The 15,637-nt window shown below is 47.4% G+C and overlaps 1 protein-coding gene across 1 annotated transcript in view; it reads left to right on the top strand.

Moving 5' to 3' along the window:
- Nucleotides 1–4,881, top strand: part of VIPR1 (vasoactive intestinal peptide receptor 1) — a 117,190-nt gene extending 112,309 nt beyond the window's left edge. Inside the window, exons 10-12 of the mRNA XM_024211855.2 lie at nucleotides 1,064–1,193; nucleotides 2,462–2,503; nucleotides 3,870–4,881. Coding sequence (XP_024067623.1) covers nucleotides 1,064–1,193; nucleotides 2,462–2,503; nucleotides 3,870–4,061 — 364 coding nt within the window. The 3' untranslated portion in view covers nucleotides 4,062–4,881. The remainder of the gene's footprint in view (nucleotides 1–1,063; nucleotides 1,194–2,461; nucleotides 2,504–3,869) is intronic.
- The last annotated feature ends 10,756 nt before the right edge of the window (nucleotides 4,882–15,637 follow it).

Here is a 15,637-nt window from a genome sequence, read left to right as displayed (position 1 = left end):
AATGGCCTTGGCCGGAGGGGACAGACCTGAGCCATTTCAGGGCATTTCCCTTCCCCACGTTGGCCTCGGTGAGGTGGGACTGGAGTCCTTGGAGATCGATGGTGTCAAATGCCCCTTAAGCTCATTGACGTTTTGCATTTCCTTTTATTTCAGTCAGTTGCAGTTGATTTCCGTCTGTAATTAGATGTCAGAAATGATCTGCCGTTCCTAATTAGAGCTCTGATTATCCTCTTTGGGGCCATTAGGCTCTAACGCTGCTCATCTGCCTGCTTTGGAACACGTGGGCCGCTCCAGCCGCTCTATACGCTATCATCACTCTCCGCTAAATGGATTTCTCCTCTAGAACCCCAACTGTTCTGCAATCCCGGGCAAAGGCAGTCGTGGGCTCCGTCTGGCTTGTGGAGATGAATAACGGTCTCTGGCAGGAGTGGAGGAAATACCTCCACTCGAGTTGATGGGCATAAAAATGTCACGCGTTAGAACATCTCTGCACCTGAAGCAACCAGCTGTGGGTGAGCCCCGGGCAGAGGGGAACTACAACGGCTTTATTGCCAAGACTCAGCTGCCAGCACATGTGCCGCAACAGTTGCTGTTAATAAGGGGGGAAATTACATCTCTGAAAAACACTGTAGCAATCACCACGGGCCAGATCTTCAGCTAAGGTGAAGCGGTGTAGCTGAATGGACATCACTGGAGGCTTGCTGTTTTACACCTGCGGAGATGTGGCTCCAAATCTCTGAAGCACTAAGGCCCGGATCCTCAAAGGTATTTAGGCTCCTAACTTCCACTGATTTTTTTCAGTGAACCTCAGGAGCCTAAATACCTGTGAGGGTCTGGGTTTAATTCGCCTTCTTTTATTACTACCCACCGCGTATGCTTTCAGAGCTTTAAAATTCCACCTCCAGCACAAAGTGAATTCCCTTGCATCACACTGACCCGCCCTCCCTGCACCGCAGGTGGGTCATTAGGGCTGTAGGCGCATCAGCAGCCGAATTTCATGCCCTCTCGTGCCCGTCGTTGTTGTGCCCTTTCCCTTTACAGCTCATGTTTTTCTTTCTGACAGGAGACTGGCTAAGTCCACCCTGCTGCTGATCCCGCTCTTTGGCGTCCACTACATCGTGTTCGCCTTCTTCCCCGACAACTTCAAAATGGAGATAAAGCTCGTCTTCGAGCTCGTGCTCGGCTCCTTCCAGGTGCGTCACCCCTTAGGCCTGGGCCAAGGCCACCAAAAATCAGGGCGAGTCTGTCAGAACTGCGGTGCTTCGTAGGAACGACCGTGGGACTAAGGAAACGTGTGAAGGTGGTTTCACTAGCACATGCCCAATCCTGTTCCCACGGGAGTCTGTAGGGGGCTTGCCATTGACTTCAGTGAAGGCACGGGTGGGTTACTGTTGTGCATTCTCATATTGCCTTTCACCTCCTGGCACCCCAGTATGTTTTACCAACAGTCAGCTAAATCCTACAGTCTGTACTCAGATGCCACACAGACAGCATTCTGTTAACTGCAATGGGAGGCAGAATTTCTATTGACCGCAACGGGGCTTGTTGCATGAGTTAATCCAGAATGAGACCCGGGGGAGGCAGTCTGACCTAGTGGATAAGACCCGTCAGGAGACCCGTGCTCTAGTCACTGTTCTTCTGCAGGATGACTTTGGGCACGTCACTTCCCTCCCTATGCCTCAGTCTCCCCAGCTGTAAAATGGGGATAATGATACAGCCTTCCTTTGAGGTATGATGCTGCTTTGAGATAGGGATGAAAAATGCTAGGGGTTATTTCAACCGTTAGATACATACATACGCACACTTCACTTCAATCAACGTTCCGCTCTTAACGCAGGCCCCGGTTCTGCACAATGATTAGCACTCATTGATGGACTTCCTCCTGTTGTACAATTAGTTTCAGCCAGTCTGCTGCCTTGAGAACTGAGTATGTGTTTTATCACGTATTGTACCACTTACGTGCTTTGTTCGGCAGTGAAATAGCTAGCAATGCTGACATTTAAATCGCCATTTGGCAGCTGAATTAGCACCTTACAGAGATGGATGGGGCAGTTCAGAGCTATCATTTCAGGCTGCCTGCAGACTCAGGCAGACATCACTGAACTGGTTTGCCGTCCGTTCACATTTTCAGTGTTATCTCCACAATTGTAAGGGCCAGAGATGGACTTTTTTCTTTTTCTTTTTTTTTTAAAGAAAGCCGAGATTCTGAAGAATAAGAGGGCATCGTAAAAAAAAGTCACAAGGTCACCATCTAGGCATGACACAGCCCAACTCAAATCCTGCACTTTAGTAAGGAAGCTAAAATCAAGCAGCCTCTATCTGTACCAGGGGGCTGTTAGACGTTTCCTGGCTATGGTCCCTGTGTCCAAGGCTGTGGTTGCAGCTGTGTATTCTGACCAAGTTAAATGTAGCCTTTCTGATGGTGAGGTTCTAAGTGCCTGTCCTCTCTTCCTTCTCCCAGGGCTTTGTGGGGGCCGTTCTATACTGTTTCCTCAACGGGGAGGTAAGATCCACAGTATTGCTTGGGCAGTGCATGTCACTAGGATGAAGTGAATGATGCAGAAGTTCCATTCCTCACATCAGCCCATTGGGGCCGCCGTGGTCATCAGATACTGGCTTTGCATGTGAATTTTAGTACTCACGGTGCTGAGGGGGGCGCTATACAGTGCCGAGTCCCTCTTGTATTCACAGAACAGGCAGCAAGCGGAGGGTCTTCCCCCCCCCACCACCACCCTGCCAGTGGGCCTCAGTCCTGACCTGGAGTGAGCACACTTGGTGGTGAAGGTGCAGCCAGTCTCCAGCCCACTCACTCTTTGGCTTCTTTGGCCCTGATCCTGTTGAAGCCAAGCGGGCGTTTGCCCTTGACTTCGGAGCAGCAGGATCAGACCCACTGCAGCGTGCAGGCCAGTGAGTGCAGTGAGTTTTGTACCACGGAGCGTGTGTCCATTGGAAACTGGACTGAAACCCACCAAATTCATTTCACAAAAGCCGCTGAGCAGATGTGAGCCGGGAAGAACGTTTAGCCCCCTGCTAACTCGGGCAGCATTGAAGCCAATAAAGCGAGCCGTGAAGAGATGGGGGCAGCTGTGTAATTCAGCCCTGGGTTTGTATCCCAGCCTCCCCATAAGCTCAGGGATGTTCAGAATCAGGTCTGCTCCATCTCCAAGGCAGCCTTTGGATCCTCCCCGTATAGTCTGTGCTATGATTTCTGACCTGGTTGTGCTGAAAGCACCCTATAATTCATACCATAGCCTGCAACCCCGCCCCATAGAGCTAAGCGACTGTGCAGTAGCTCCTTGTACGTGGTAGCCTGTGTTGGTTGATGGTTTGAATCCTGCTGCATGGCTCAGGAAGACCAATGCCCTCTGCGCACCAAACAGTGCCACAGCTCCGCAAAACATTTCTGTGGTGAAAGGAGTTTGTGAATGAAAGATGTTTCCTAATTACCCTCATAAAGGGAAAAAAATGTGTCAACAGTCGAGGTCATTATAACTCCTTCATTGTATCAGCCAACCGGCTCAAAGCCTGCTACGTCCCTAACTGGTGCATCTCTTCACTGCCTGCCACTTAGCTATAAAGTTCTGACCTGCTGATATCAGTTCAGTGGCCTTCATTAATTGGTCCCTGCTGGCCTTAAAATAGAGGGTGATTCTCCTTGTCCAACTCAACACCCATTTCCTTCTCCAAGGGACCATCCTTGACTTCCCAGGGAAGGGGGATCGCTTGTTCCCAGTTCCACCACGGCGTTGGAGCCAGAGCCAGTTAGCAGCTTCTAGTAGGAATTTAATTAAGCCAGCTCGCTCGTAAAACCAAACCAGACCAGCAGAAAGGAGCTCCATCCACTAACGTGCTTCTCTGTCCCCACTTAGGTCCAAGCTGAGCTGAAGCGGAAGTGGCGCAGGTGGCACCTGGAGAGGTTCCTGGGCTCTGACATGAAATACCACCACCCGTCCGTTGGGAGCAATGGTACCAACTTCAGCACTCAGATCTCCATGCTCACCAAGTACTCGCCTAAGACTCGCAGGTGCTCCAGCTTCCAAGCGGACTTCTCTCTGGTCTGAGGGGGAGAAACGCCCCAGCACGGAACACTTGAGAGAGAGAAACCAGCCAGGAATTTGTTTAAAGCTGAAGAGTTGTTTTTAAAAAAGACGCTCCCCATGAGTCAAACAAAGGGCATGAAACTGGAAAAGCCGCTGACGTCCTGAACGAGAAGAGACAAGTCAGGACACAGAGATCTTTTTTCCTTCTTTCCAGACCTTTAACTACAGGCTCGTCCCTGGGCAATGGAGAAATTCACAAACTGACTATTAAACTTGTGCACAACTCCAGCTTGCCTGGGGAGGGCCTAGGCGATTCTGAAAGGCTCGTGAATAGGGGGCAGGGGATAATTAATGGCTTCACCTGAGCCAGCTTCTCGGAAACAGGTAGAAACGATGCACTTTTTAAAATGAGCCAATGAGAAAAAACCCATGCTTTTAATGTGCCAAGAGTCCGATCGGTAAGGGACAGCAGTGAGACGAGGAAGGACCTAGAAGCAGGGGACACATTGTAGTAGGGTGCAGAGTTGTGCGCATCCAGATGCGTTTCACATTGCTACAAAGAAGCTGAAAGACCAGAACGTCATCTCATCGGCTCCGGAACCAGAGTGGAATCTGCAACTCGCCAATCTGTATTGCCCTCGTTAATAAAAGCTTTCAGAGTACCTCCACCGGCGACGATGCCTCCGAAATGTAGCTTGCTGAGGAGCTAAAATGTAAACGCCCTTTTCTGCACTATACTCATTATGTTTTTTTTTAAAACAGGATATAATAGACTTGCATGACTAATGTATATAAACAAGGTACAGGTGCCAATTCAGTTGCATGGCTGTGTTTTCCACAAAAGAAACCCTCTCTGATTAAGCTTGCGATAAGTCTTGGCATATTTTGACAGCAGGAATCTTTGGGGATGTGTGGGGAGGATATTGGCTTATAATAAGTTTGTACCTGAATAATGCACACTGCGGGGAAGGGGAGACTTCGAACTCAGACCCTCTGTCAGGAGCCACTAACCAGAGTGAAGAATTAACTGAATAGCAGTAGGCAGAATTGGTCTTGGCAAAACAAGCTTAGATCCACAAGTAACTGGCACTGCAGGAGTTTGAAATAGGAAAGGGGGAACAGTGGGGCTGTGAAATTGATCCCTACTTCCATTATTCCAAACAGCTTTTATCCTCCGATGAAGGTATCGCAAAGAAAATCATTAGATCTTCAGTAAGCGTGATACCGTACCTTCTGTCTGCTTTCCAGCAGCCTTGACCTGTACATATCAGGGTGTGAGCCCCCTTTGATGTGTGTACATAGCGCCCATTAACACCAGTGGGAATTTTCTGTTTCTTTACATTTTTGAGGTGAATTGAATGCTGCTCCAGAGTGCCAGATCGACAGCTGTGGAGCCCTGAAGTCCTCTACTTAGACTCATAGAATCAGAACCATAGGATTAGAAGAAACCACAAGGGTCAGCTAGTCTAAACCTCAGCCAAGATGCAGGATTTGTTGTGTCTCAACTATCCAAGACGGGATCTCTGCCTCTTCTTGAAAACCTCGAGTGAAGGAGCTGCCACGATTTCCCTAGGTGTCTGTTCCATTGTCCTACTGTTCTTACAGTTAGGACGTTATTTTTTCCTTGAGATTTAATCTAAATCTGTTCTGCTGTAGTTTGAACCTATTGCCTCTTGTCCTGATCTCTGTGGCAAGAGAGAACAATTCTTCTCCATCTTAGCTCCCCTCTCAGAGCAACAACAGCAAGGACAGTGTCGGCTTCCTCACCCTTATTCTTTCATATGGCTGGTGTAGAGCCGCAACTACAATCTCACCTTAAGTTGATCAAGCCAAATGGCTACTTCAGGAGTAGCCGAATTTATTGCAGTGATGCCATCTTCATATTTATAAATTGGACAGTAGGTGCTGTTATGTTTGACGGCCTGTCGTGGGGAACACATTTGCATGGTGCAGAATCCTTGATTTTCCATTTGAGCATTAGATGTCTGCATCTCCCATGGTTGGTTCAGAGTGGACCAAGATGACTGTGGAAGGTTGAACCCAGGAACCTTCTGCGTGGGATCCGGCACAAGATGCTTCCTCTTTCGCGCTACTCACCCCAACCATCCCCGTACAAAGAAACACTTGCTGTAAAGCTAAAGCGCTACGATAATCACTGTTGTAAGGTGTTATCATTCCAATCTCAGGGCTGGTCTACACTACGGGGGGGGGATCGATCTAAGTTACGCAACTTCAGCTACATGAATAACGTAGCTGAAGTCGACGTACTTAGATCTACTTACCACGGTGTCTTCACTGCGGTGTGTCAACAGGAGACACTCTCCCCCCCGATTCCCCTTGTGCTTCTTGTTGAGGTGGAGTACTGGAGTCGACACTAGAGCAATCGGCAGTCGATTTATCGTGTCTATACTAGACACGATAAATCGGCCCCCGCTGGATCGATCACTGCCCGTTGATTCGGCTGGTAGTGTAGACAAGCCCTCACTTACCCTGTTTTTACACTGGTGAAACATGATTGACTGGAATAGAGTTACTCCTGATTTTACATCAATGTCTGTGAGATGAGAATCAGATCCTATTGTATAGCTTACAATAGCAATAATGTCATTTTGGGGTTTAATTCAGCATGCTGCAGAATTTTTTTTAAAGGGAGTGACCCTCCTGCCCGCTTGGAGTAATAAGAATGATGCATGCACATGGAGGGGAAGATATAATGGTCCTTCAATGTTTTGCTTTCCATGAGGCTGAGAAAAAGGGTACTTCTATACTTACCTCCAGGTCCGGCGGTAAGCAATCGATCTTCTGGGATCGATCCCGGAAGTGCTTGCCGTCGACGCCGGTACTCCTGCTCCGCGAGAGGAGTACGCAGAGTCGACGGGGGAGCCTGCTTGCCACGTGTGGACCCGCGGTAAGTTCGAACTAAGATACTTCGACTTCAGCTACGTTATTTACGTAGCTGAAGTTGCGTATCTTAGTTCGAAGTGGGGGGTTAGTGTGGACCAGCCCAAAGAGAGCTCCAGCTGTATATAAAAAAATTGCTTCTGTTCATGCATGGGATGCTGCATCACTGGGCTTTGTTACAGGGCCGCCCAGAGGGGGGGGCAAGTGGGGCAATTTGCCCCGGGCCCCACAGGGGCCCCCACGAGAGTTTTTCGGGGCCCCTGGAGCGGGGTCCTTCACTCGCTCCGGGGGCCCCGGAAAACTCTCGTGGGGCCCGGGCCCCCGGGACTTCTTCTGCTCCGGGTCTTCGGCGGCAATTCGGCCGCGGGGGGTCCTTCCGCTCTGGGACCCGCCGCCAAAGTGCCCTGAAGACCCGCGGCGGGGGGTCCTTCCGCCCCGGGACCCGCCGCCGAAGCGCCGGGCCCCCTGAATCCTCTGGGCGGCCCTGCTTTGTTATTAAAGGGGAATGCCACCTTTAAGCTTTGTCTGGAAGCAGTTGCAATTCTGTGCCAGGCAATCGCCCCATTTCCAGGAGTAGACCTGAAAATCCTAGTCTTTGGGCCAGATTCTGACTCCAGTTTGGTGGATGGCACCATACTGGGACAAATTAATCCTGGAATGGTGCCTGCTTATGCCTGTGCTGGGCTTGGTCCGTGGACGTTTCCAAGGGAGTAACTGTGGGCACAACTTAGTCATTCACATGGAATTTCCCCAGCATCTGTGTTCCCCTAGTGCTCAGATCTGAGAGGGAGAAAAATACCAACAAGGGTAGAGTCGGCTTTTTATGCTTGTTCATTCACAGAGAACAGAAAAAGGAGGCGGGCGGGGGTGGGGGACAGGGACTGGAATTTAAACAAAACCCATGTTTGTGTAACGTACTATGGCTGGGGTCCATGCTCTAGACCTCTTGGGCCAGATCCTCAGCTGCTGCAAATTGGCATCGCTCCTTTGAAATCAATGGAGCGCTTGGATCAATGACTACACCAGTTTATACTAGCTAGGAGTAGGTTATCCCAGCTGAGGAGCTGATCGCGTCCCCATATCAGCAGATTTCTGGGGCGTGTCCCACCCTCATTCCGTGCACGGCACTTCCACTGATGACAATGGGATGCGGGGAAAGCACAGAAAACGCAAGCACAGGGTATGGTTACACTGCAATCGGAGGTGTGATTGCAGCACGTGTAGGCATACGCAAGCTAGCTCTAAGCGAGCGAGCTCAGGTACCAATAGCAGTGAAGCCACAGCAGTGTACGCTGCACAAGCCCTCCCAGATCCCTGGGTACTTACTCAGGCAGCTAGCATGCACTCAAGTCCATGCTACTAGGCTTCACTGCTACCAGTACCCTGAGCTAGCCAGATTAAAGCTAACACAAGTATGTCCACACATGTTGCAATCACACCCAGACTCCACTACAGAAGGGCAACCACGGGGGACGTTTGCAGATGTGTCCCATTGCCCTTCCAACATTTTATTACCGTGTTGATGCCCCCATCAGCATGACTGCAGGATTCAGGCATTTTCATTTCTGGCCCCTTCAACTCTTTCTGTTTTGTTTTTTTTAACATGGTTGTACCAAGGCAAATCAACGAGCAAATTAATTCCGCTCTGGGTGTGCAGAATCTCTGTACGCTACAGTTTCAACCTCACAGATTGATCTTCGCTGGCACTACCGCTATCACGAGGGCAGCGTGAATAGGCTTGCCCAGAGCAGAGACAATAAGCAAGACGTTAGTTATGGACCAGGGCCAAAGGCCCATAGCCAGACCCCGATCTGCCCACAGGATTCCCAATACTAATTGCTGGAGAGCTCTGCATGAAAAACAGATGATAGGACATGGCTTGAAGTCAGGTACTCAATAACAGGACAGTTCTGGAAGTGTTCTCAGACTATCGGACCAGCCATACAATGCCTGAAAAAGTCATATTTGAAAGGTTTTTTTATAATTAGGCTTGGCAGAATTCCAGTTTTTTTGAATAATTTAGATGGATAATATCAATGTTTACTTTTAAGCATTTTTTTTTTCAATTTTATTCATTTACATTGTCACAGTTGTGGGCCATTATTGAGGGGTCAGACAATGTAGGGGAATCAGACAATTATTTAATGACAGTCAACGTTGAGATTCAAAAAGTTAAAGCTTTATAACCATTAAAGCCCAAATTGTCAACATCACTTTGCCAACTCAACAAAGTAAATATCCTTCAATCAAACTCGAAAAACGTTCTCAAGCCGCGTCTTTGTTACCTTGCCTGTCTGTCAGATCATATCATAGGCTGCAATTCCCACCGTCTCTCACAGATGAAAGAATGCCACCAACCTTTAGATTATTATCGACGGAAATATTTGTCTCGGTTTGTGTGTGTATGGTGAAATTGACATTTACCAATATTTACTGATAAAAATCATATCCGTCCAAGCCTACATATAATGCACAAGTGCCATCCCCATTAGGTCCTGGGACCAACATAGCCACAGTAGCACTGCATGTCCCCATTAGGTTGTCCAACGAAAATGTTCTGAAAAGAAATGATTGTTTCATGCATGTCTCCTTTGACAGAACTAGCAATATTTGTGGTGCAGACAGTGTAAAGCTGTCACATTAGCTGTGTTTGCTTCATTTTAAAGGAGGACATAATATACAGTGGTTACGTTCAAGTACACAAACAAGGAGGGCATGATCCAATGGACATTAAAACCAATGGAAAGATGCTCATTGACAGCAATGGGCTTTGGATCAGGCCCTAATTTAGGCTGAGTCATTGACTCATCCTGGGACCTTGGACAGATGACTGCCTTCTTCAGAGAGACAAGGTGGGTGAGGTCATATCTTTTACTGGACCAACTTCAGGTCTGACGATGAGCTCTGTGGAATTCGAAAGCTTGTCTCTTTCACCAGCAAAGGTTCGTCCAATAAAAGCTATGGCCTCATCCACCCTGTGGCTCTCATATTCTGGGACCACCACTACAACAACTTTGCCTTCTTCAGTCATTCCGACTGTGCGTTTCTGTTAATGAAACAAAAACATGGGGCAAAAGTCAGGCAGCTCAGTGGAACCTGGATGTACCATCTGAACAGCATTATTCTGCACAAATACAGAATTATGATGCAATCCAATGTTCTTAACTATAATTACCCCTTGGAGGGCTCAATTCTGAGCTCATTTACGTTGGTGTAAATCAGGAATAACTCCACTGATGTCAATCAAGTAGTACTACTGTAAATAGGACAAGTATCAGACTCTCAGTCTTCAAAGCCCTTTGCAAACACTGGGTCAAATCCTGAGCTCACTTGCAGCAGTGAATTCGGAGTTACTCCTGATTTAGACCATGTAAGTAAAGTTAGACGGTGACCTCGCTGTAACTCCACTGACTTCAGATGAATTCTTTCTGCTGCATGTCAGTGTGAGATCAGAATCATTCCCATTAATTAATTCTCCAGATGTTGCCATGATTAAGCAAATATTTCCCGGATTTTCCAGACGGAGCGACCTAATGAGTAAGTGATTTGCCCAAAGCCACAGAGCCAGTTATTGTCAATGCTATCATTAGAATCCAGGGATTGCTAGCTCCCGGTCCTGAGTGGTAACCATTAGACTATATCCCTCTCTCAGGCAGTAACAATTGAGGAGATGGGCATGTCCTAGGATTAATAATTGTCTGTGAGGAAATCATAGTTTAGAGAGAAACATCAAACCTTTAACCGTAGCTGGTCCTTAAGCCCCTGAACTACCCTGTGGTGAGTTACGAAAACAGGGAGCAAAACCCAAACAAGTATAAATATACAAAGGTTTTTTGCATGGATGCAGCTGCAGTTGGTACCTGTAAATTAAGTTGGTACCAGTGAATTAACGCCTTGTAGGTCACCCAATCAGAACTCTTGAGTTAGGTCTGAACATTCCATTTAGTTTACAATTCCATTGAATAGCCAACAAGGCAAGATGGTGTGCCGGTCACGGAGTGATGAGAGAACAATCCTAGGTCAGTACCTAAAACCCAAAGAGGGACACGTACATGTAGACAGGTGAAAAACTGCGTCTCATTTTATTTAGTGAGGTATTTACAAGATGGATAAAATAACCACCAGGACTGAGGAACTGATTTCCCTTTCCTCCACTGCAGAAAGGGCAGTGACCTTCCATATGGTTTTGATGAGGTGATCCCTCATCTCCATTCCTCCTTTTCCACCCCCAGCCCTTCCACCATCTAGACACCTGATTCTTCAGCTCCTACAAGCGCCCACTGACTGCAGTGGCAGGTCTGTGTGGGGAGCAGCTAAACAGTCAACCCCTACACACAGTGGCCAAGCTTTAAAACTTGCCAGTTGCCTTAGATAAAGAAGAAGGTGTATTTGGTCCTGCCTCACCACAGCGGGCTGGACTAGATCACCTCTTGAGATCCCTTCCACCCCTCCATGTCTATGCTTCCCAGTAGCAGACAGTGATACGTAGTATAACAGTGGAACACTAAAGAAAGCAGGGGAAGTATTTAGCTGAGGCAAAAACTGGCAAGTTTTGGAGATTTGTATAAAATCTCTTCCCTTTATGATCTGACCTGAAGAACGTTCTGCAAACCTGGAAACTTCTGCACTCTTCTTTGTTAGGCCCATTGTATTGCTTTACCGCTGGTTCATGCTGGCATCTGTTTGCAGGGTTTCCTGTTGAAGTGTACTCACATCTGTACCTTTTGTATCAGAAGCAACACTTCTGAGCTGTGATGTTCTCTGCAATCCCGGAGGACTGATCCCAGATTTAAAACTACAGACTGGAACAAAAACATGGTCCTTCCCACCACTCCCATTACCAGCTTTTAGGTAACATCATCATCAGCTTGGCTCTGAGCATGAGAGAATGCTTCTAAGTAGGACTATGCCCACAAAATCCATGTGTGCATGAAGAAGCTCTGCCTGTAGAGTATGTAGTGGAGCTCTGCTCCTCTCCCAAAGCGTCTCAGCACTGATTATGAGTGTGCTACGCTTTCTGGAGACCAAGGAGTAAAATCCAGAGCTTCTTGCTTCACAGTGCTACCTGGCTCTTCTCACGTACATTTGTTCAACCCTGTTGGGAGCATTGTAGATGGGCTCCAAATTTCAAATTCTTGTTCTCATTTACACTGGTGTAACTCTGGAGTGACTCCACTGGCTTCACTCCACAATTACACTAAAGCGGTCAAGAGAAGAAGTGAGTCCCAGACCCATATTCTGCTTCAGACATCTCAAAGTGATCTGGGAGGATTGGTTTTACCCGTTTCTCCTTCCAACCTCAATGACCTCTTCTCCTCACCATTCCAGAAACAGTATTTAACCCACAGCCTTCTGACAACCTGCTGAAATTAAATTGGCATAACCTGTTTGTTTAGAGATCACTACAGATCTGTATCATGAACCTTGGGAGAGGGCGTGTCAAGTGCCAACAGAGTGTCTACTGGCTGAAAAACCTAACTCTTCATATACATGTAATATCCAGCTGTCATGTTTCCCCAAATACTTAAGAACCTTATTTTTCAAAGCCTTGTTATTTCAAGTACCAGGCATAACACAGACCTCTAAAGGGCAAGAATAGAGAAATCAAAATAACCAAAACAGAGGCAGGGGGACTAGAAACACCTTCAGATGATCTCTAGGGGGAACCATTACCTGGATTCTGCAGGTTAGATCTTCAACAGATATAAATTGACTTAAATAGAGCAACACAGAGTCACACCAGCTGAGGATTAGGCCCAGTTTGTTCGTACTATAAACATGTATATAAAGGCACTTGGAAGGGCACATATAAAAGAATGTACATTTTTTTTATACCACCTGGATTCTAAATATACATTGAAAAAGGTGTTTTGGATTCGAGAGCCTCTCCCCAGTGGCGTTTCCAAACACTGCGTTCAAGTCAAAACTCAACTTGTTCTTGTTCAGTAGCTGGTATTATGTGATCTTTATCCGCCTTGTGAACACTGTCAGCGTCTCTACTCTGCTCTCCTGTAAATAGGCTTTAAATGTAACGAGGGCTGGCTGAAAGCAGTGCTGACTGTGAACAGAGACTCAGTGAAGTCTCCTCTAAGGACTTCTATTTATCTACATTAAGACACTCCTTACTTATTATTCATCATGACCGTGAGAATCAGCCCTCTCAGTTGGCGCAGTCATAAACTCTGCCTTGTTTTATGACCTTTTACCCGGCGTTATTTATTAAGCTCCAACTCTGTATTGTAAATACTCAATGGATTGTACCCTAGCTCTTTTCCCTTGTATTTGGTTCATCTCAGAAGCACCTCCTTGTTTGCAAGGGGCTACCACTGCTGAAAACAAGCAATAAACCATCATAAAGGCATTGTGTCCAGGAGTCTGCACAGGTGAACTGATTTCTCTCAATCTTTGGGATGGACAGAGAGAGGGGAAATTCTCCATTTCTGAGGAACTGATTCAGCAACTCAACTGATGACGGCAATAGATGCCCAGTTGCCTGAAGTCACACCGCTACAAGGGGTAATTCTGTTATACCTTGCAGGATGGGCCTGGCCCCTGTCAGCTTGGGACACATCCCACAAGAAAACCCAGGTTAACAAAAGAAGAAGTGGCAATTTCAGCCCAACGTGATGCTCCAAGTTATAATGGGGAGCATGCCTCTGCTTGTCACTGGGAGTTTAACCTTGGGACACTGTGTAACTGTGTCTTTTGGATGAAATATAAAACCAATGTCCTGGCTCTTGACCCCTTGTCGCTATTAAGATCTAATGACAGCTTTCCCAATAGCTACGGGTATTAAACCCAGGTGTCCTGGACAAATTCCAGACTGAGTAATTCTACATACCCAACATCTCCTCTTCAGTGCTGTTTTTCTTTTCCACTTGCTGCCCTGGACTGATGTGTCATGCAGCTGGGCTCCATTCTGCAATGGCTGCGTTTCCTCCCAGACATGTCAGTAACCCGTGAAGGGATTCCTGAACACGTGTAGGCAGGTACCGATATATTTACTGCTCCAGGGCCAGATGTTAGCTCTTGCTGTAGCTGCCCTGCTTTGCTGTTGCAAAAGGAAAGCTAGCGGATTCAGTCCCAAGAGGATTCCCCCATGGGGCCAGGGGCTGTTGGGCTTAGGGTGACCAGATGTCCCGATTTTATAGGGACAGTCCCAATTTTTGGGTCTTTTCTTTATATAGGCTCCTATTACCCCCCACCCCCTGTCCCGGGTGGGGGGTAACACTTGCAGTCTGGTCACCCTATGTCGGGCTTAGGTTAGAGCAGTCCTAAGGCTACTCTAATTTACGCTATGGAATAAACCAGTCCCTGGCTGACCCACAACACTGGGCGCTCACACTGATTGCTTAAACCCACCTTTACTTGTTCTTCCCCTACCCCGTGCTTCTCCAATGAACACAGCTCAGCCAGGCAGGAGTACCCTGCCCTCATGGTGATTAAAAAGGTTAGGGTTAGGGCACGAAGGGTATGTTTCACCTGCAAAAAACCAAATTTGTGCATGCAGATGTAGTGCATTTTTAAAGAAATCCACAAACATGCTGCAATCCAATGTTCTGGTAACAGCACTAACAGGGGCAGCTTTTTCGCTGTGCATGCATCCTTCGTACAGCATTATCGCAACTGCACACAACAGTATTAACTATGCACACAAATGGCCAGTTAGTCTAACTGGCGATCTTTGCTCACAAAGGCCCATGCTTCTGTCCACAATCACTGGACATTGCACAGTGGCCCCTGGTTTGCAGAACTAATTGGAAGAGCGGCAAATTAACTGATTGGTAAATTCCAGAGGGAGTAATTCTCCCTAGCTAAGATCTCCCCTTCAATTTCAGGTGGATATTGGTGTCTTTTTCACTTGCTGGCCTGTAGTGTCATGCAGGTGTCATGCCGCTGGGATCTCTTCTATGATGGCTAGAATTGTCAATTACAGTGTGGGGTTTGTCAGAGCAGCGGAGGCGTTTGGGATGAAGCACCTTGCTAAAAATTTGCCACTTGAGCTTGCATATCAGTCCTAATTCTAGACCAAGTATGGCTTCTAAATGTATATTTAGCCACCTGAATAAACGCCTTGATTTTCCACCGAGTGCAGTGGGGGCTGTTGGATACTCAGCACCAACTGAAAATCAGCCCATTTATTTATGTACTTAAATAAGGATTTCGGAGACTAACTTTAGGCTTCTTATTTAGAATATTTTGGCCCTAGTCCTTATACGGGCTGTCCATTTCATTGGGATCCCCTATGGATGCAGGGATCTGCACCAGTGGATTCCAATCCAATAACAAAGCCTTTGCTGCATCATTGTCTCCCCTTTCCTTTATCCATCATGGTCCGTTCAGACTACATACTCCTCAGAGCAGGGTCTGTGTCTTCCTCTGGGTTTGTAAAACACCTAGCATGTGACTGGCAATGTAAGTAGTGAATAGTAATACGTGCCATATGAAGTGGTGAAAACAGATCATGGGAAGTGATCACCGGGCCTTTTTTTCATGGGGCCAGGTCTTCAGCTCATGGATGTCCCCCACAGAGCTATGCCCCTTTACACCAGCTGGGAATATGACCCATGAAATGGAGTGAACTTTGTAACCCAGGGCTGGGCAAACTTTTTGGCCGGAGGGCCACATCGGGGTTCCAAAACTGGATGGAGAGCTGGGTAGGGAAGGCTCTGGCTCCCCAAACAGCCTGGCCCCCC

This window comes from Terrapene carolina, unplaced genomic scaffold (assembly GCF_002925995.2).
Source record: "Terrapene carolina triunguis isolate 2854851 unplaced genomic scaffold, T_m_triunguis-2.0 Scaffold111, whole genome shotgun sequence".
Taxonomy (NCBI): Eukaryota; Metazoa; Chordata; order Testudines; family Emydidae; genus Terrapene; species Terrapene triunguis.
This window is presented reverse-complemented; position numbering and strand designations above follow the sequence as displayed.